Source organism: Mercenaria mercenaria, chromosome 13 (genome assembly GCF_021730395.1).
Source record: "Mercenaria mercenaria strain notata chromosome 13, MADL_Memer_1, whole genome shotgun sequence".
Classification (NCBI taxonomy): domain Eukaryota; kingdom Metazoa; phylum Mollusca; class Bivalvia; order Venerida; family Veneridae; genus Mercenaria; species Mercenaria mercenaria.
The window spans coordinates 36,883,507-36,906,582 of record NC_069373.1 but is presented as its reverse complement, the minus strand read 5'-3'; the positions used below and the strand labels follow the sequence as shown (position 1 = coordinate 36,906,582).

General features: G+C 37.3%; 1 protein-coding gene across 1 annotated transcript in view; it reads right to left on the bottom strand.

The window, feature by feature from the left end:
• The window catches only part of LOC123530420 (voltage-dependent calcium channel subunit alpha-2/delta-2-like), a 92,325-nt gene that overhangs the window by 6,692 nt on the left and 62,557 nt on the right, over positions 1–23,076 (bottom strand). Inside the window, exons 19-26 of the mRNA XM_053520825.1 lie at positions 13,950–14,021; positions 13,152–13,225; positions 12,781–12,857; positions 11,691–11,742; positions 8,863–8,951; positions 7,881–7,980; positions 5,973–6,029; positions 569–664 (exon numbers count right to left, since the gene is read on the bottom strand). Of these exons, the coding sequence (XP_053376800.1) occupies positions 569–664; positions 5,973–6,029; positions 7,881–7,980; positions 8,863–8,951; positions 11,691–11,742; positions 12,781–12,857; positions 13,152–13,225; positions 13,950–14,021 (617 nt within the window). The remainder of the gene's footprint in view (positions 1–568; positions 665–5,972; positions 6,030–7,880; positions 7,981–8,862; positions 8,952–11,690; positions 11,743–12,780; positions 12,858–13,151; positions 13,226–13,949; positions 14,022–23,076) is intronic.

Genomic DNA, 23,076 nt, shown 5'->3' with positions numbered 1-23,076 from the left:
CCTTTTCATGGCAACTGATAAGCAAAGAGGCTACCTATACAAATTTTCATTTCATTGGTAGGGTGCAGCCAGACAGCAAACTTACCACCTCCCATACTTGTGGCAGGCACTCTACCACTAGGAAACCGAGTTAAAACTACAACATGGTACTCAAAAACCCTGCATAACCAGACTACATTTCAAGGTTAAACGGTAGACTAAGTGCCTACTGCTGTCGAAAGTTTCATTATATCAATGTCAGGATTTATAAAGACAAAAGAATAGTTCAGACAATGTCATCCATAACCTATGCTTTCGACCCCCATGACCCTAAATATGAAAATAGGTTTCGGAGTGACTTAAAATATAGCAACCTGTAAGGTGTGAAACAGAATGCACTCATCATGAGAAAATGTAAAACTATTATTTAAAGTAGAAACGAAAAAGGAACTTACTAACACTTATTGAAATGGACATGAAACCTAATTCCACACAAATCTATGCAACAGTTCTAAGAGAAGCAGACATGTAAGACAGTAAAGACAATAGTACAGAGCTGATCTACTACATCCTCATACAAACTGTATACCTATCTGTGACATTAACACAGCTTATATAACATTTTCTATCTCGTAAACCTGTTCCGTCACACTCGTCCTGCGTCACAAGTTGCTTGTATGTGCAGCTTGCAACACAAAGGTTCAATATTTACAAGCAGTTATGCAAGCATAATTCCAAAATCTAACGTTACATCTAACATTAATATTTGTGAATCACTCCCAGGATAATGGTTTCTTCAAATTAAACAAGAGGACCATGATGGTCCTGAATCGCTCACCTGTCTCCACATGACCCAATTTTCATGAAGATCCATTGAAAAATATGGCTTCTAGAGAGGTCACAAGGTTTTTCTATTATTTGACCTAATGACCTAGTTTTTTGAAGGCACATGACCCAGTTTTGAACTTGACCTAGATATTATCAAGGTGAACATTCTCACCAATTTTCATGAAGATCTCATGAAAAGTATGGCCTCTAGAGAGGTCACAAGGTTTTCCTATTTTTATACCTACTGACCTAGTTTTGACCACACATGACCCAGTTTCAAACTTTATCTAGATATCATCAAGGTGAACATTCAGACAAATTTTCATGAAGATCCATTGAAAAATATGGCCTCTAGAGTGGTCAAAAGGTTTTTCTATTTTTAGACCTAATGACCTAGTTTTTGACCACAGTTGACCCAGTTTCGAACTTGACCTAGATATCATCAAGATGAATATTCAGACCAACTTTCATACAGATCCCATGAAAAATATGGCCTCTACAGAGGTCACAAGCTTTTTTTTATTATTTGACCTACTGACCTAGTTTTTGACGGCACGTGACCCAGTTTCAAACTTGACCTAGATATCATCAAGTTGAACATTCTGACCAATTTTCATGAAGATCCATTGAAAAGTATGGCTTCTAGAGAGGTCACAAGGTTTTTCTATTTTAAGACCTACTGACCTAGTTTTTGATCGCAGTTGACCCAGTTTCAAACTCGACCTAGATATCATCAAGATGAACATTCTGACCAATTTTCATGCATATCCCATGAAAAATATGGCCTCTAAAGAGGTCACAAGGTTTTTCTATTATTTGACCTACTGACCTAGTTTTGGACCGGACGTGACCCAGTTTCAAATTTGACTTAGATATCATCAAGGTGAACATTCTGACCAATTTTCAGGAAGATCCATTGAAAAATATGGCCTCTAGGGTGGTCACAAGGATTTTCTATTTTTAGACCTACTGACCTAGTTTTGGACCGCAGTTGACCCAGTTTCAAACTTGACCCAGATATCATCAAGATGAACATTCTGACCAATTTTCATGCAAACCCCATGAAAAATATGGCCTCTACAGAGGTCACAAGGTTTTTTTTATTATTTGACCTACTGACCTAGTTTTTGATGGCACCTGACCCAGTTTCGAAACTGACATATCATCAAGGTGAACATTCTGACCAATTTTCATGAAGATCCATTGAGAAGTACGGCCTCTAGAGAGGTCACAAGTTTTTCTATTTTTAGACCTACTGACCTAGTTTTTGAACGCAGTTGACCCAGTTTCGAAACTGACCTAGATATCATTAACATGATCATTCAAACCAACTTTCATACAGATCCCATGAAAAATATGGCCTCTAGAGAGGTCAAAAGGTTTTTCTATTATTTGACCTACTGACCTAGTTTTTGATGGCACGTGATCCAGTTTCAAACTTGACCTAGACATTATCAAGGTAAATGTTCTGACCAATTTTCATGAAGATCCATTGAAAAGTACGGCCTCTAGAGAGGTCACAAGGTTTTTCTATTTTTAGACCTACTGACCTAGTTTTGGACCGGACGTGACCCAGTTTCGAACTTGACCTAGATATCATCAAGATGAACATTCTGACCAATTTTCATAAAGATCCCATGAAAAATGTGACCTCTAGAGTGTTCACAAGTAAATGTTTACTGACGGAAGCACAGATGCCACGCGATCACAAAAGCTCACCTTGTCACTTTGTGACAGGTGAGCTAACAAAAAATGAGGTGAGTGATCACAATCACAACCATTTGATCATGGCCCTATGATGTTTCATGGAGTTTTTAGATTTGTTGAAACAATGGTTTTGTGAATCTTACCTGATAAAACATTCAAACATGCAGAATGTGCAAAACTTTGGTTATTGTTTATATACTACCACTCCAAATAGAAATATAAATATATAACAAGAGGACCATCATGGTCCTGAATCGCTCATCTGACCCATTGACCTAAAGATCATCAAGATTTTGATCAGTTTTGAACAGAGTATGATGTCGTTTTTTTCTATTATTTGACATAGTGACCTAGTTTTTGAGCACATGTGACCCAGTTTTGAACTTGAACCTAGATATCATCAAGATAAAAATTCTGACCAATTTTCATGAAGATCCATTGAAAAATATGACCTCTAGAGAGGTCACAAGGTTTTTCTATTTTTAGACCTACTGACCTAGTTTTTGACCCCACGTGACCCACTTTTGAACTTGACCTAGATATCATCAAGGTGAACATTCTCACCAATTTTCATGAACATCTCATAAAAACTATGGCCTCTAGATAGGTCACAAGGTTTTTCTATTTTTAGACCTACTGACCTAGTTTTTGACCGCACGTGACCCAGTTTTGAACTTGACCTAGATATCATCAAGGTGAACATTCTCACCAATTTTCATGAAGATCCATTGAAAAATATGGCCTTGAGGGAAGTCACGTTTTTCTATTTTTAGACCTATTGACCTAGTTTTTGACTGCACGTGACCCAGTTTTGAACTTGACCTAGATATCATCAAGGTGAACACTCTTACCAATTTTCATGAAGATCCATTGAGAAATATGGCCTCTAGAGAGGTCAAAAGGTTTTTCTATTTTTAGACCCACTGACCTAGTTTTTGACCGCACGTGACCCAGTTTCGAACTTGAAATAGATATCATCAAGGTGAACATTCTGACCAATTTTCATAAAGATCCCATGAAAAATATGACCTCTAGAGAGGTCAGAAGGTTTTTTTATTTTAATACCTACTGACCTAGCTTTTGACCGCACGTGACCCAGTTTCGAACCTGACCTAGATATCATCAAGATGAACATTCTGACCAATTTTCATGAAGATCAGTTGAGAAATATGGCCTCTAGAGAGGTCACAAGTTTTTTCTATTTTTAGACCTACTGACCTAGTTTTGGACCACAAGTGACCCAGTTTTGAACTTGACCTAGATATCCTCAAGATGAACATCCTCACCAATTTTCATAAAGATCCCACGAAAAATGTGACCTCTAGAGTGGTCACAAGCGAAAGTTTACACACGGACGGATGACGGACGCTGCGTGATCACAAAAGCTCATCTTGTCACTATGTGACAGGTGAGCTAAAAATGTCAAAAATATATAACATATTGCCAAAGTTTAATCGAAAAAGATAATCAATGAACTAAACTACATTTATTAATAAATGCATCGCCTCAATTCGGTTACCCTTACAGAAGCAAGCCTCTGTGGCATACATGCTGCGTATTTGCTGTGTATATGCCGCGAACACAGTAGTACGCCAGAGGAGTACATTTTACATACACCGCATGCCGCGTACATGCCGCGTACTATTTCGACGAGTACACAGCATGTACGCAGGAGGTCACTAGTACACTTCAAGTTCGGAGCACAGACTCTGAAAATTTAAGGAGTACACTGCATGTACGCAGGAGGGACTTGTACAAGAAAATAGTACACTGCATGTACACCGCAGATACTTTGAAATTTGTGCAGTACACTTCATATACGCGGGAAAGACTTGTACAATTTCTTTTGGCATTTATACCCAGTTTTTTTTTTATAAGTTAAAGTCTGAAGTAAACTTCATATACGCGGGAGGGACTTGTTCATTTTCTTTTGGTGTTTATACTTTGAATTTTTTTAGGTAAAAGTCTGAAGTACACTTCATGCAGGAAGGATTTGTACATTTTTTTTTTTTTTTTGGAAGCAAGAACTTGATTTCCGAGTAACTTTTATCTTAATAGCATAGAATAGTTCAGATTACCGGTATTCTGAACAATGAAAATTTGCCATTTACTATTTGCAATGTTCATTTGTGAAGCTTACATCTTAGTGATTTCTGAGCTGACCTTGCATGCAGTGTAAAAATATATTCTTTTTCATTTTGAATTAATCCTGGAGCTTTCTAACTTGGATAATTGAAAAGCCTTATTTGAACTTCGTTGCATTACATTTTGTAATACATGAAATAATTACCAAGATTATGCCTCAACAGCGCCCGAATGAGAAGAATTAATAGCTCTCACTGTTATTTGAATACTCTTAAGCAAAACACCATTCTATCATGTTTTATAAAGGCTTTAATGCTCATTATGATAACTCATTAAGGCCTCACCAGATTAAAAAGTTGTTCATCGGATTTGCGGCTCGTATATTTTCAGAACGTTTTTGGCTAATTGCGCTCGCCCCATTGGAAAAAATCAATCCAAAATTTGTTGGCGCGCTACTTTTTACGGACGTAAAAGTGTATAAATGCTTATATAATTCCAGTCCTAGATTGTTCTCAGATGGATTTTAATCAAAATAAATACATACTACGCACACATCATCTATAATAAATCATAACACTTATATTTAGTTGCATTAAAGTTGTTTCCCCTTGATGCAGTTACACCATTTTCTTCAAATGTTTACCAAATTACATGCTACAAAAATTGATTTATTTCATTGAAAAGTGGATGAAGAAAAGCATACTAATTTATTTGATAACATCAACCTACATTATTTTGGTAAGGATAAATACTTATTGATGCATGTCACTTATCTTTTTTCTGTTTTTTTCTGTCCAAATGATCAGCATTTGCATACAAAAGTTGGTGGGGTAAGGAATTTACATTATCACAGCAGTTTTGCCACAAGAGTACACAGCATGTATGCAGCAGGAGTACACAGCATGTACGCCGCAGGACTCGAGCCAGGAGTACACAGCATGTACGCCGCAGGAGTACACAGCATGTACGCCACAGGAGTACACAGCACGTACGCCGCAGGGGTAGTACACCGCAGGCTCATTTGCATGTGAAAAGTGTATGTGCCGCGTACATGCTGCGTACTATTTCCCGCATACTAAATTCCTCCAGCGTACATCCTGTGTACTATGTAGTCCACAGCATGTGTGCAGCAAGTAGTACGCGGCAGAGCTCATTTGCATGTCAAAAGTGTACTACAAACGTACTATCGGTGTATGTGCGGTGTATATCCTGCGTACTATCTAAAGCCCTTGATTTCAGTACACATCATGTACGCATCATATACGCTGTATGTACACAGCAAGAGTACGCAGCAGGTCTTTTCTTCTGTAAGGGTACTGAAGAAAATGATACTCTGATGAAACCGGTAGAAGTTTTATTATAAGAAAAATTACCTTTTGGGATAAATTTTTGTCAAACCTCCCATAGTTGCAATGAAAGCTCCAAGCAACCTGAAACAACATAGCAGTGTAAATGATTGCTAGTTTAAAACAAGATCAACCCAGTTCAGGTCATATCGTGACTTTCTAGCTTTAATGGTAGAGGGACAGCACACAGGTGTTCCCACAATAATTTTCTCAAGCACAAACAAGGATCTGAGTAGAAAAACCAACCTTACATAAGTCAATTTGATACCTTCTTCCCTTGATAAACTGAGCAGGACTCGTACCTATACAGTAGACGGGCAAAGTAATTTGAAATCAGTGACGTTAATAACTATCGTGGAACTTCATTCGCTAGAACTCTGACAATTTGAACACAACTCTTTGCTTGAACTCACTGGCAGGTGTCAAAATCCTTTCTAATGAATACTGTTCAATGACTCAAACTACTGATAACTCAGATTTTGTCTGTCCTGTCGAATTTGAGTGAACAATGTTCAACTGCATATCAATGAGAACCCAAAATGTATAGAACATAACATTTATATGTTGCAAATAACAGTTCTAGATACCCAGCTTATGCATTACAAGTGAAACATTTTTTCCCACTTAAAACCTCTCATATTTTGAAACACCATCTCATTATATCCTGATTTAAAAAGCAAAGTAAACCTTTAATCTCAGGTTGATGATTTACTTACACCTCACCATCCGGATTGTTGTCCAGTAATGGCCAAAAAACATCAATCTTTGATGTAACAGAATGATTTACTTAACCCTCACCATCCGGATTGTTGTCCAGTAATGGCCAGAAACCACCAATCTTTGATGTAACAGACTGATTTACTTACCCCTCACCATCTGGATTGTTGTCCAGTAATGGCCAGAAACCACCAATCTTTGATGTAACAGAATGATTTACTTACCCCTCACCATCCGGATTGTTGTCCAGTAATGGCCAGAAACCATCAATCTTTGATGTAACAGAATGATTTACTTACCCCTCACCATCTGGATTGTTGTCCAGTAATGGCCAGAAACCACCAATCTTCCATGTAACAGAATGATTTACTTACCCCTCACCATCCGGATTGTTGTCCAGTAATGGCCAGAAACCATCAATCTTGGATGTGACAGAATGATTTACTTACCCCTCACCATCCGGATTGTTGTCCAGTAATGGCCAGAAACCACCAATCTTCGATGTGACAGAATGATTTACTTACCCCTCACCATCCGGATTGTTGTCCAGTAATGGCCAGAAACCATCAATCTTGGATGTGACAGAATGATTTACTTACCCCTCACCATCCGGATGGTTGTCCAGTAATGGCCAGAAACCACCAATCTTCGATGTGACAGAATGATTTACTAACCCCTAACCATCCGGATGGTTGTCCAGTAATGGCCAGAAACCACTAATCTTCGATGTGACAGAATGATTTACTTACCCCTCACCATCCGGACTGTTGTCCAGTAATGGCCAGAAACCACCAATCTTCGATGTGACAGAATGATTTACTTACCCCTCACCATCCGGAGTGTTGTCCAGTAATGGCCAGAAACCACCAATCTTCGATGTGACAGAATGATTTACTTACCCCTCACCATCCGGAGTGTTGTCCAGTAATGGCCAGAAACCACCAATCTTCGATGTGACAGAATGATTTACTTACCCCTCACCATCCGGATTGTTGTCCAGTAATGGCCAGAAACCACCAATCTTCGATGTGACAGAATGATTTACTTACCCCTCACCATCCGGACTGTCGTCCAGTAATGGCCAGAAACCACCAATCTTCGATGTAACAGAATGATTTACTTACCCCTCACCATCGGGACTGTTGTCCAGTAATGGCCAGAAACCATCAATCTTTGATGAAACCATCAATCTTCGATGTAACAGAATGATTTACTTACCCCTCACCATCCGGATTGCTGTCTAGTAATGGCCAGAAACCATCAATCTTCGATGTAACAGAGATATCAAACAACAAATGATTGATCAACTCATTATTCCCTGAAATACATGAACACAACTTTCATATCTTCCAGATACCAGGAATCTAGATTTTTATAATCAAAACTTTTTCATTTTTTAAGAAAATGTAGATGAAATAAGTTTATATCTCTTTGCATAAGGCAGTCTGAAAGACAGTTATATTCCCCCTCCGCTGTTATGGATTGTGAAAGGGTTGATGGTATTGGGTGGAAGCAGTGATGTTGTTAACTATATTTTATAGTCCATGTATGACAGAGATACAGAGCGGACACAAAATGGAAGGCTCAAACCGTTGACCTCAAGTTGTGACCTTGACATTGAGCCAACATAGCTGACTAATGAGTTTTGCACATCATCTTGATGTGGTGATCATTTGACCCAAGTTTCATGAAAATCCTTCAAGGGTTTAGGAGATACAGAGCGGACACAAAATAGTTCTGACTTAATTATCAAGGAAGGAGGTTGATGGTGTGTTTTCTAATGTACATTTTAGCCATTTTTTAGACATAAAATATTTTAAAAATTAAATTTTGACTTTATTTGTGAATGTACTCCTATAAACCTTTCAGGATATCTTAGTTAACAAAAAGCTACATTTCCCATTTAAATTTTGTAAAAATTCTAATAAAAATATTTGTAAATTGTGATTTTGCAAAAAAAAATTTTACATAGGGAAAAAATCTTTATTGGCAATAAAACTAACATTATTAAAAAGATCTTAAAAGACCCCCAGAATGATGTACAGTGTATATCTGGATCTAACTAAAGAAAGCCGCACTTCATGAAATACCATGTTACTGACAGAAGTGTTATATACACAAAGGAATTTGATACACACCATTAGACATGTAATCAGTTTGACTGTTTCTAGATCTAAATTCTTAGAAATGTATAACTTACATTTATACAGACTGGGATTTTCCAGGGCTTCCTGCAGGTCCAGAATGGTACCAGTTATATTATTGGCCGTGAAATTTTTGTAAAACTCCCTGAAATATGAAGGAAAAACACAGTCCTTTGAAACACTTGAACTCTGAACTTGCTGTAAATGCTAAGAAACCCATCTACAGTTGCTATGGGTAGAGAGGAGCTAATCTATACCTCATATCCCAAATTTAAAGTGAACAAACAAACTAAGGCACTTCTAACATCTTTCTTTTTAATTATTATAAGTGGATTATTACTGAACAAACAAGAGATGTCACTTTTAGTCACAAATGCCCTTGAAGCATGCCCAGGAATGCTACACAATTTATGTCATACGGCAACTTTCCAGCTAAGACCCCAAGAACCTCTGTGGGCATTGCTCGAGACAGGCACCTTGGCAGAAATACTGACCTTATGTAACTCAGCTGGATGATGCAATTTACTTCCCTTACAAAATACAGTCCAATAGTGGTGAGGAGCAATGAATTAGAAATCAGCAAAATAAACCATCCTGCTATAAATGTGGAGAAATCCATCTACTGGTACTGATGATAAACCCAAACAGAAAATGAGTTTTTTTTCCTGTAACTTTTTTATTTCTGCAAATTGTAATCAATGGTCGGTATCAAAATAAAGCTTAACATTTGCTGAAAACTTAACACAATTCAAATTTATATTTAGTAAGCAAACTCACGCGAAGTGAGGCCCTGAAAGGGGTTTGTAAAATGGGGACTGTATGAACGTTGACTGATGATAAATTCCAACACATTGTCATTTACAAAATTTTCTTCGTATTATTATATTGAACCATTCCCCGAAAAGATGCAACAGTCATTCCTAATCAAGTAATGAAAAGTTACCAAATGTCAGGCCTTCATGTTTCGACAGTGGGCATGCAAAAAAAAAACACCCTTTTCCCCAGTAATTTTGGATAAACATCTTTTATACAAATAAATGTAAGTCATTTACTTATACAGAACATTTATCAATTTTGTTTTTGTTTACACCAGTTGGTGTTGTAAGTGGAAACTATTAGATGGTGTGTTCAATTTTATAGATAACCGATTGCAATCAAATATTTCCAAGGTAGTCGACTTTATCATCTGTCTGGGTTTATCATCAGTACCAGTATACTCATTCTAAATTTTGAGGAAACTATCAATTCTTACTGTAAATTCCGATAAGACTTAAGGTGATTTTTTTTATGAAAAAGAAATTGTTGTTTTTGTCGATTTTGTAAATGAAATGATCATAACTGAGCCGTGCCATGAGATAGCCAACATAGTGGCTTTGTGACCAGCATGGATCCTGACCAGCCTGCGCGCAGGATCCATACTGTCCGCTTTTAAAGTCTATTGCAATTAGAGAAACTGTTAGCGAACAGCATGGATCCTGACAAGACTGTGCTGATGCGCAGGCTGGTCTGGATCCATGCTGGTCGCAAACGCACTATGTTGGTTTTCTCATGGAGCGGCTCATATGTTTACGTTGTTAGAACAGGATCTCAATGCACCACTTTGCTAGAAAATTATTTGAAAGTGTTAATATGTATCTAAAGTTGTTTATAAGATGGCAATGTAATAGACATAGTACCTAATTACCTAATTTTTTCAAATCATATGTATGAAGTTGAAAAGCTTGAAAATGAAGGCAAATGTCCATATATTTCTCAAAATAGATATATTTACAATACTCTAACCAGAAATGTATAGTTATGAGCACTTAATACTTACATATAAAAGAAAATTCTGTGATTAATGAAATGTAACTCTTCTTGAACATGTAGAGCAGAAACATAGAAGGGACATAATATATTGGATATTTTCTCTTTGGGTGTATTTTACATTCAACAGTGATCTGGACTGCTAAACAATGATCCATTATATTGTTTGCTAAAAGTAATGAACACCTGGAACAGTCTGCTAACTTGCAAATACGTGCTGTAACAGAATGCAAATATTTAAGCTCTGACCGGGACTCACACCCGGGATCTCCCAGACCTAAGGCAGACACTCTACCACTTTGCTATAACAGCAGTAACTATAAGTAGGCAGTGTAAGTGCAACCCTATATTCTACCCGTCAACATTATGTGAACTGGAACAATATTGTGACAATAACATCATGTTCAGTGTACTCTGGATTATCGGCGTATCGACTTTTTTAGCTAACTGCAATTTTCGTGTGAGAAAAAACATGATCTAATTTTGCCAACATTTTTAATCAGTCAAAACTCCCTAAATTTCTCTGACGTGTTTCTATAGAGTAAGAACTAACTAACTGGTAGTACCAGTGAAATATAACTTAAATGAATCTTTCATATCTGCTCTTTTAGCAGCATGCGAACGGCAAAGACAGTGAGCTTTGTCCAAATTTAAGCAATAATTTTACAGGTTTCGAGAGGCTTTCAATCTGTGGGAAATTACAGTTACAAAGTAAATACCATACTGTATCACAAGAAGTTATTAGCTTTCACTGTCAGTCAGTACTGTGACTAACATCAATTCCAATGATTCATACACATAGAGTCCACTGCTTACATTTTAACTCATTACCAGTGCATTTTTAACTCTTAGCATGCTGGACACAATTGCTTCTGCCTTTGCGATCAGTGTAGATCATGATCAGCCTGCACACCTGTTTGCCATTCAGTCAGTATCTTTTTGGTAAGCACCCCTTTTAACAGTTAATGGTACTGTCCAAATTGAAAGATGGACAAGTTTATTATAGATATTTAGCAGGGTAAGGGCTAATAATCTGAGAATTGTTATAGACTGAAAAACACGGTAGTTTCATACTTACCAGTCAGGTATCAACAACGCTGTATGTGAATCATTCAGCAGACTTTTATTTTCTGTAACAATAAAGCCAATGGTATTATATACAATTGAGCCGTGCCATTAGAAAACCAACGTAGTGGCTTTGCGACCACCATGGATCCAGACCAGCCTGCGCATCTGCACAGTATGGTCAGGATCCATGCTGTTCGCTTTCAAAGCCATTTGTAATTAGAGAAACTGTTAGCGACCAGCATGGATCCTGACCAGCCTGCGCATCCATGCTGGTCGCAAAGCCACTATGTTGGTTTTCGCATGGTGCAGCTCATATTACTTTTCTTCATAATATATGGCTTCCACAGTAACAGATCATAAACAGACAAAACATGAAAATCACCACAAAAGCTGTTTAACTGGCCAAGAAAGTCAATAACCTTTCTCAAAAACATTTATGATAATTTCCAAATTGAATATAAACCAAAATACCATTTGCTAGCAGCAACTGAATTCTGCAACAAAATACCCTTGGATGTCTTAGTGGTGGTCAACAGTTGACAAAAGCACTCCTACATACTGTGCAGAAACTATATTGAACCATGCCTAATTTTCTTCAAAGAGGACTGTAACTGCACGACTTAAAAACTCCCCGATAAATTTCAGTATTCAACAGTATAATGAGCCGCGCCATGAGAAAACCAACATAGTGGGTTTGCGACCAGCATGGATCCAGACCAGCCTGCGCATCCGGGCAGTCTGGTCAGGCTCCATACTGTTCGCTAACAGTTTCTCCAATTCCAATAGGCTTTAAAAGCGAACAGCATGGAGCCTGACCAGACTGCGCGGATGCGCAGGCTGGTCTGGATCCATGCTGGTCGCAAAGCCACTATGTTGGTTTTCTCATGGCGCGGCTCATATTAACTGGTTATTCTGTGAAAGGCCTTGGAATTATTTGGTCAAACACTGAACAAACAGTACTATACTATAAATTTCTGTAAACACAGATGGGTAGAGACAAGCAAATCTATCCTCCCACATCCCAAATTCAATTGGTCGCACAAACTAAGCCACTACTTATTTATTAAGTATATTATAGCTGAACAAAATAATTCACTCACGATCATTGACAGGTGTATGTATATCAGTTTCCAGAATGAGATGATACTCATGGTACTGTGGTACACTCACACCCAAACTGAAACATTATCACTTTCAGAAATAATAGGACGACATGAAAAATTTAAACATCCTGCATTTACTATTATATTGTGAAACAACTATTAACATAATGGTTCTTCTATAAAAACAACAACTGACTGTACATGAAAGAAAGGGATATACAGCAGATGGGAAAACTGTGTGCAATTTAAACTGACCATAATCATTATTGTAATGTTGAACGAAGAAACATATTATCAGTCATTAATATGAACTTCTGAAGTGTTGTTTATCTGAACTGATCAACAAAGTTAACATGACAAATGTATACCTGAATGTTGTGTGATCAATACCACGGTAACTGTATATCCTCTGTCTGTTCCCATTCTCAATATCAACATGTCTCTGCAAATATTTCATTCAAATTGCTAAAAGATCTTTTTAAATGAACACTGCTTTCCTTTCATTTATTTTTTCATTTCTACAGGAGAATAACACCTTGTCATAGCCAAAATGAAAATTTCAATGTTCTAATCATTAGATATTTATAGTCAGTGAATTACAAGAATGATGTCAACAATGTATGACAAATGCCCCCTGAAAATGCTTAATAGTATAAAATTGTAATGTCTATCAAGAGCTGTTACTATTAGTGACAAATTAGTGACAGATGCCCCAGAAGCGTGCCCAAGAATGCTACAGCTGTCTACACGAAATATGCCAGACTATTGTTAGGGTTACAGTTTGTGACCTTGACCTTGACCTGAGAGACCCAGGTCATAAGCACGACACATATTCTCAATACGGTTAACATTTGTGTCAAATTATTTTTAAAATACCCCAATGAATGTTGAAGTTACAGCCTGGACAAGAATTTACACAGACGGACAGTGCGATTTTAATATGTCCATCTTTGGGGGCATAAAAGTACTGTTATATAACAGAAGTGGCCAAAACATTAAATTTGTTAAATCAAGGGCCATAACTATGCTGAAAATCACTGAACCGAAACATGCCAAAAATATGCACAATGACTGAATGAGGCTTAGCAATGACCACTTTTGTGAATTTTGATGTCATTCCTCCTGGCAGTATCAGAGCAGTTGCATGGACAAGGCAAAGTACAAACCTGATCTTGTGACACAGTGAAAGTTTCCATAGTAGCAGTCCCTTCTTTTTGATCAATCATACTGTTACGAAGCTGAAAAACACATTGTATAAACAGGACTATTACAGAAAATGTTTTTGTACATGTTTATATTATTTTACCTCAAACCAGGTATGTACGTTTAGTATTGTACAACACAGAACAAAATAAACTTTATGATTATAAGCCTAAGTAAAATATAGACAGGGAACCCCAACATAAAGCCTTGTAGTAAACCTAATGCAGCAAAGAGGCAGTCAACAAAAAGATCAAGCTCACAACTCCTGAAATGCTAGTTCCAACCTGCACTTATTATTAAAGCCGGGTTCATACAGAACATCTGAGACAAAATTCAAGTACTTTTGAAACACTGTTCAAGTACTATTTTCATTTTTGCAAGAACTATTTTTTCAAAGTTACATCTTGAAATCTTAGTCTGACTATATCATGATCATCAGCTGTAAATGTATAAATGAGCCGCGCCATGGGAAAACCAAACTAGTGGTTTTGCGACCAGCATGGATCCAGACCAGCCTGCGCATCCGCGCAGTCTGGTCAGGATCCATGCTGTTCTCTTTCAAAGACTATTGTAATTAGAGAAACCATTTGCAAACAGCATGGATCCTGACCAGACTGCGCGGATGCGCAGGCTGGTCTGGATCCATGCTGGTTGCAAAGCCACTATGTTGGTTTTCCCATGGCACGGCTCAAATAATTAGAAGATGCTTTTGTAGGAAAGCATAATGTCATATGTCTCCCCCAAAGTATTGTAGAAATAACCAAGAAATCAATAGGGGACAGGATCAAAGAGACATTGATGGTTGGCGTAGTGACTGAAATGCAATAGGGATCATCTACACGGCATGTCATCCCATGGAGTTCAGCATTCTGTGTTAAGTGGTTCTCAAGTTATGGATCAGAAATGGTTTTCCATGTTCTGGCCCCTGTGACCTTGACCTTTGATTGAGCAACCCCAAAATCAATAGGGATTATCTACTATGCATGTCCATTCATTCTACAACAGGATACAATTACATTACATAGAATTAAAATTGAGGGTCTCAGCAGAATTCTAACCCATTGTGACGTGCGTAAAAGCTGGAGTTACCACTACGCCAGCGTGCCATTGGTACACAAATTTATATAGATATTTTCAGACAATAATTTCATATCCTCGGAATGGCCATTTCGCATACACACTAAAAGTAAACAGGGAAAAGAAATAGAATGCATTGCAGCTAACAAGAGTTCCAGAAATGAAAACAAAGCTGAAACGAAAACATGCCTGAATTGAGAAAAAATATCACTTTTCCCTAAAACTAGTCGAATTTTTCTTCAGCCATACAAATACAATGTAGTAAAAAATTGTACCGAATCCTCGTGATTCACATATTTATAAATCACATATACCCATTTCATTATCCGGAGGCGATGTAGTACCTTTGTATCAGTAACAAATCATCGTCATCCAAAGACACAGGAATTTCTTCTATATATTTGTGAAGGCACTAGCTGATTCGGAAACATTTTAATAGGAAAATATATGTCGCTAGGAAACCTCTATCATAATGGTCCCCGACCGCCCTCTATTAAACAGTTAACTGACTGACTGCAGTTTTTACACTCGTTTTCTTTGCAAAGCTGTGGCACGAAACTGCTAGCCCAACATGTGAGTTGCGCACGTGTTTTGTTTGTTTTTTTCTGCCGAATTGTTTGGTAAGTTTGCCAAAATCAGTAAGGATCAATAAGGATATATAGCAGTGCAAAGTTAATTCGAAAGATCGCGAACATCCTTTCTATTTTAATATTTACATGAAGAAGAAATTATATTTCCATGATAGAAAAACAGACTGATTTGCAATGTGACCTCTTCTGTTAGGTTGCTGCCAGATTAAAGCAAATTATAGGTAGCTCTGCAACTGTTTTTTTTCTTGAAATTATTATTGACAAAGTCAGCTGTTTTACGATGTTGTAAAAAAAATGATGAGACTTGCGAAATACTTTTTATCGTTTCCAAAGCATATCTGCTTTATTAATTTCTAGTACGCTTAAAATGGGTTGCACAACCTCCAGTGCTGGTGTTGTACATCAATATATACAAAATCGAGGTAGGTGTAATTTTATTTTTGTAAATAATGACCAATTTACGAGTGTTTTCGAAAAAAGCAAAATGCTATTCGACACAAAAATGAACAAAGATCGTATGTTTTAAATACCAAATTATTAATTCAAGAATCAGCCCTGGTATCACGAAAAACTCTGCTGGCTGTAACTGTCAAACAAGAGGGTCATGATGACCCTAGATCGCTCACATGAGTAATATGAGGCACCTATTTCAAATGGCAAACTGATGCTAAAATGTAAAGAAAGTAGGTCAGTAGGTCATATTTATGGTCACTGAAAGTCAGTTTTAAGATCAGTGTGCAAAACTGTACATGTCATCTAAATTTCAAGGCTTTATCTTAAACAAGAGGGCCATGATGGCCCTATATCGCTCACCTGTTATCATTGCACTTGAGGACATGAAGGTCCTCAGAAAAAATATCTGCACTTGAGGACATGAAGGTCCTCAGAAAAAATATCTAAGTCCAAAGGACAGTAACAACAAAGGGAAGAAATTTAACCAAAAAGAAAAAAAAAATTCTTACAAGGTACAGATATATCAAAATACACCTAAAAAAATTGCAGGTACCATCCATGTTTAACCACAGAAAAGTGGTCTCGGTTTTTCCCTACGGCCAATAATAAAATAGTTACTAAAAATAAGCTATTTATAGTAACGTAAAAGGGAAGTAATTAAAAAAAAATTATTGTAAGTGAACAAAAGAAGGATCTGCCAAATAAATCTGTTGACATAAATGAAATTTCAGATCAGTATCTTCATTAGTTACGGAGATATACCCATTTTAATTTGAAATAAAGGGAGGTAATTTGACATAAAATCAGTCCATAGTTATCTACCCTGATTGGCTCAGTCCAACTAATGACAATAATGAAACTTCAAATAAGTCCTATAAGTACTTACTGATATAAATCCATTTTGATTACAATCAGGGGAGGTAATCAGATATGAAATAACTCTGAACCTACACTTAGATCTGATTTGTCAAGGAATCCAAGAATTATTGTTGTTGAAGTTATTTTGGAAATTTGTATCAAATACAACCATAAATGAAGTCTCTATATGGCTGCAAAAGCCAAAATAGCCAATTTTGGACCTTTAAGGGGCCATAACTCTGGAACTCATGAAGAAATCTGGCCAGTTCAAGAAAGGAACCAAGATCTTGTGGTGATACAAGTTGTGTGCAAGTTTGGTTAAAACAAGTGAATGAAGTATTGCCATGCAATACAAAGTCCCCTACTGGAAGGCACCTAATTTTCTCTACTGCAGTATAACATAATGAACTGATAAACAATATTGTACTACATATACAATATGTTATAACAACACACTTGGATTAAAATGTGCATATATAAAAACCCACAGTTGTTTTCATATTGAATTTTTTTGGCTGATTATAAAAATGTTATCATGTAAGTTATTTATAGTAACAACAAAGGGAAATTAATCTTAAAAAAAAAAAAAAAAAAAAAAAAAAAAAAAATAATATAAGTTCACAAGAAACTCTTTACCAGGTAGAGATAGGTCAAAATACACCTAAAAATTGGATGTAACATGCATGCTGTACCACAGAAAAGTGGTCTCGATTTTTCTCTACTGCCAGTAATAAAAAAGTTACAATAAAATCTATTAATAGTAACAACAAAGGGACGTAATTCTAAAAACAAGGGTGCCTCATGGTGGTGAACATTTGGTCCAAGTTACATCAAAATCCCTCCATGCATGAAGAAGAAATGTTCCGTACAAAGTCATTCTTGAATTTGACCTTTGACCTCTAAATATGACCTTGACCTTAGACCTAGGGACCTGGTTCTTGCGCATGACATGTTGTCTCATCCAGGGGAATATTTGTGCCAACTGATATCTAAATCCTGCTTTGCATGACAAAGTTATAGACCAGACAGGAAAAAAATCCTCTTGACCTTTGATCTCAAAGTGTGACCTTGACCTTAAGCTAGGGTACTGGGTGTCGTCTCATCATGGGAAACATTTGTGCCAAGTAATATTAAAATCCCTTCATGGATGGCAGAGTTATGGACAGGACAGGAAAAAAACTCTGTTGACCTTTGACCCCCAATTGTGACCTTGACCTTTGAGCTAGGGGTCCGGGATTTGCGCATGACACGTCGCCTCATCATGGGGAACACTTGTGCTAAGTGATATTAAAATCCCTTAATGAATGCCAGAGTTATGGACCGGACACGAAACAGACCCTGTTCATGCTATGTTAACATTTGACTGCTAAGTGTGACCTTGACCTTTGAACTAGGGGTCTGAAAGTTGTGCATGACACATCGTCTTATTATGAGGTACATTTGTGCCAAGTAATATTAATATCCCTTCATAGATGGGAGAGTTATGGACTGGACAGGAAAAAAGCCTTGTTGACCCTTGACCTCCAATTGTGACCTTGACCTTTAAGCTAGGGGTCCAGGTTTTGCGCATGACACATCATCTCATCATGGGGAACATTTGTGCCAAGTAATATTAAAATCTCTTCATGGATGGGAGAGTTATGGACCGGACAGGAAAAAAGCTCTGTTGATCTTTGACCTCCAATTGTGACCTTGACCTTTGAGCTAGGGGTCCAGGATTTGTGCATGACACATCATCTCATCATGGGGAACATTTGTGCCAAGTAATACTAAAATCCCTTCAAGGATGGGAGAGTTGTGGACCGGACAGGAAAAAAGCCCTGTTGACCTTTGACCTCCAATTGTGACCTTGACCTTTGAGCTAGGGGTCCGGGTTTTGCGCATGACACGTCGTCTCATCATGGGGAACATTTGTGCCAAGTAATATTAAAATCCCTTCATGGATGACAGAGTTATGGACCGGACACGAAATTGCGAACGGACGGAATGACGGAAAGACGGAATGACGGAAAAGTGCATTCCTATAGTCCCCGAAACTGGTTTTCAACCAGTAGGGGACTAATAAAATCATAAATGAAGCTGCTATTGTGCAGACAAGGTCAAAATAGCTAATTCTGGCCCTTTCAGGGGACATAACTCTGGAACCCATAATAGGATCTGGCCAGTTCAAGAAAGGAACCGAGATCTTATGGTGATACAAGTTGTGTGCAAGTTTGGTAAAAATAAAATCATAAATAAAGCTGCTATTGTGCAGACAAGGTCAAAATAGCTAATTTTGGCCCTTTCAGGGGCCATAACTCTGGAACCCATAATGGGATCTGGCCAGTTCAAGAAAGGAACCGAGATCTTATGGTGATACAAGTTGTGTGCAAGTTTGGTTAAAATAAAATCATAAATGAAACCACTATCGTGCAGACAAGAAATTGTTGATGGACGCACGGATGGACGCACTGACGACGGACGAAGGGTGATCACAAAAGCTCACCTTGTCACTATGTGACAGGTGAGCTAAAAACAAAAAAGAAAGTAGGTCAGTTGGTTAAGGTCACAGTCAGGTGACCCCTAATCACTTGAGGTCATCAGGTAATTATAATTAAACAGTCTAGGAACTATGATCTTATAATTTTTTAAGTACTCATATAACAAGTGACCCCTAGGGCGGGGCCTCTTTTCACCCCAGGGGCATAATTTGAACAATTCTGATAGAGGAACACTAGGTAAGGAAACATACTAAATATCAAAAGCCTAGGCCTTGCAGTTTCAGACAAGATTTAAAAAAAAAATTCCTATATGTCTATGTAAAACATGAGACCCCCTAGGGCAGGGCCTCTTTTCACCCAAGGGTAATAATTTAAACAATTTTGGTAGAGGACCACAAGGCAATGCTACATACTAAATATCAAAGGCCTAGGTCTTGTGGTTTTAGACAAGATTTTTAAATTTTTTTCCTATTTAAGTCTATGCAAAACTTGGGACACCCAGGGCGGGGCCTCTTTTCAACCCAGGGGCATAATTTGAACAATCTTTGTAGAGGATCATTAGATGATGTCACACGCCAAATATCAAGGCTCTAGGCCTTGCGGTTTTGGACAAGAAGATTTTTTTTTAAAATTCCTTTCGGTTGCCATGGCAACCAGAGTTCTGCATGGAATTCAATTCTTTGAACAATTTTGAAAGGGGACCACCCAAAGATCATTCCTGAGAAATTTGGTGTAATTCTGCCCAGTGGTTTTCAAGATTTTTTTAGAAAATGTTGACGGACGGAAGCACAACACACGATGGAGGACGGACATTGAGAGGTCACAAAAGCTCACTATGAGCCTTTGGCTCAGGTGAGCTAAAAAGTATGGAATCATGAAAAATGTTAATTTTCTAATTCTTGTGCCTTTTCTTCCGGAAATGCGACGCTTCTAATGGTCAAACGCATGTAAAACAGTCATGAATATTACATACACTTGAATAAAATGTTGCTTTTGGGGGAAAGATTGGCAAAAAACAACCGGGAATGGGCTGCGCCCCGGTAATGGAGTTGCGCGTATACATTATGAATTATACAAGCAACTCCATTCCCAGTGTGCAACCCCATTCCCGATGATATTTTGTCAATTATGTCCCCGTAAGCAGGATATAAAGTAAATTATTTTGATATCCGTTACTTCATAACAGTTGAGTTATCATAAAAAGCATCAGATGTTCTTAGTCCAAATAATTTGACGTCAAAACTGATTCTGAGATATTTTCGTGATAGGTCATAATCCCTCTCTTTACGTCAAAACCGGTAACGACCTTTTCTGTGGTAAAATTAGATTTAGGTAAAAACACGATCAGGCAATATAAATTATTAACATGATGAAATCATAAAACAAAATAAAACTGAATAATTCTACGGTTTAAACATAACAGTAAAACACGTTAATAAAGCGTAAACAATACATGTTTCAGTTTGACTACCTCGCTGTATTTACATGTCCGCTATTACACTCAGTACATGTTGACAGTGCAGTTGGTCATTATCGATCACGTGACATGAATCGGAGCCATGTAAAATTTGTGTAAACTTTAGGGTGTGTTGTTTAAAACAGTGACAAACTTGTGTTTTGCCGTTTAATATTCACATAACATCAACTGAATGGAAGAAAAAAATGGATATTCTTTCCAAGTATCTTAAAATTTCACTAATATTTTTGTTAATTTATAGTTAGAATGTGATTTAAAAATCGCCGCCTCTCCGCCCAGAAATCATTGCGGAAGGCTCAACACAGAAAAGGTACTTTCTATGTTGTACATGGAGAAAAGATATTGACTTATGCAAAAATTATCACAATATCGTGGCTCACGTACAATTAGTTGGACTACAGAATCCTCAGATTAGGCATATAAGGTCAGAAACTGCCATTTCATACTTTTTCATGCTTCGTGTCACCAGAGTTTTCGTGATGAGCTGAATCAAAAGTTACAAACCAGATATTTTACATATATGATGTATCATCATATTTGTGTCGAGTAGCATTTTCCTTTTTTCGAGAAAAATTATTGTCTCATACTAAGCAAAATCATAACTTCACATACCTTAATTTCGTCTTTTTTATGCACAACACCAGCTCCGGACATTGCGCAACCCATTTTAAGCGTATTCCCAGCGTGAATTGGTCTGCGTTTTTATTACCTACCACCATACATGTGATAAGTTCAGAATCCCAAAACTGGAGGTTTGCCATTTTTCAGCTGGAGTTGGCGTCTCAAAACTGGAGGTTTTTTATCAACATAAATTAAGTGCACGGACACAAAACTTAGAGACAAAATCCAACATTTTAGGCCATACAATAACGTATATAAGTCTACACCAGAAGAAACAATCCTCATAACTCTTGATTTAAATTTTGACAGAGTTATGCCACTATTTAACTTACATTTTTTGGTTAAAGTTTTATATAATGTACGTCCAATATCTCTGTTACATCCAAAGCTATTGACTATTATGCCCCTTTTACTGGCAAAGCTTTAATTCAGAGTCAATCACTGAGAAAACTCCTCGAGCATGCTGTCTTACAGAATCTCCCTCTTGTTCCAACTTTAAACTTTCTTAACAGATTAAATTTGTAGAAACAAAGTCTCAATTTAGTCTCAATGGTGGTGAACACGCATTAACATTCTATTCTACTCAAGGACTGAAAAAAAAAACGAAGCTCTAAATTGGTCTGAACACAACTCATAAATTATGTAAATTCCTTACCCCACCCACTTTCGTATAAAAATACTGATCATAAATGATTTTGACATGAAAAATAAAAAGCAGAAATGCATCAACACGTATTTACCGCTACCAAAATAATGTATATTGATGCAATGAGTGTGTGTTTTCATCCAATTTTCAATGAAATAAGTCCGATTGGGTTGCAAATTAATTTGGTAAACATTGGAAGAAAATGGCGTATCTGCATAAGGGGAAATAACACTCGTGTTCTAAAAATAGTAATGAGTTGGTTTTTCCAACAATTATTTATGTGATTTTATTACCGAACAAACTTTTCTTTGAAAAATCAAAAATTCATTTCAGCTGGGAATTATTTCTTATGACTGGGAGTTTTTTGCTTCAAACTGGTAAAAAATGGAGCCTCATGGGCATTGAGAATAGGCCGATATTCGGCCCCATGAGACAGGTGGAAAAGGCCCTGCTTGTCTAACAAACAATTAATAATTCACCTGTGAAAAACAACTCTTTCCTCCAGCTACATGTGTGTCAAACATGTATAATACACAACAGTCGGTGACACTTTGATTTACTGTGTAAACATGTTTGGCACTCCTCGGTAATTATTAACCCAGTCATACTGATTTTTTTTTTTTTTTTTTTTTTGAAAAGCGGGAGAATTATTGTTTTGGTCGGGAGACGGGAGGCAAGATGAAACAAGAGCTGTCTCCATCGGATGACATATGCCCCCGATGGCACTTTGAATGAGTAGTTATGGCCGATGTTAGAGTTTAGGACCTTTGACCTACGGAGCTGGGTCTTGCGCGCGACACGTCGTCTTACTGTGCCACACATTCATGCGTAGTTATTTTAAAATCCATGCATGAATGACAAAGATATGGACCGGACACGCCCATCAAT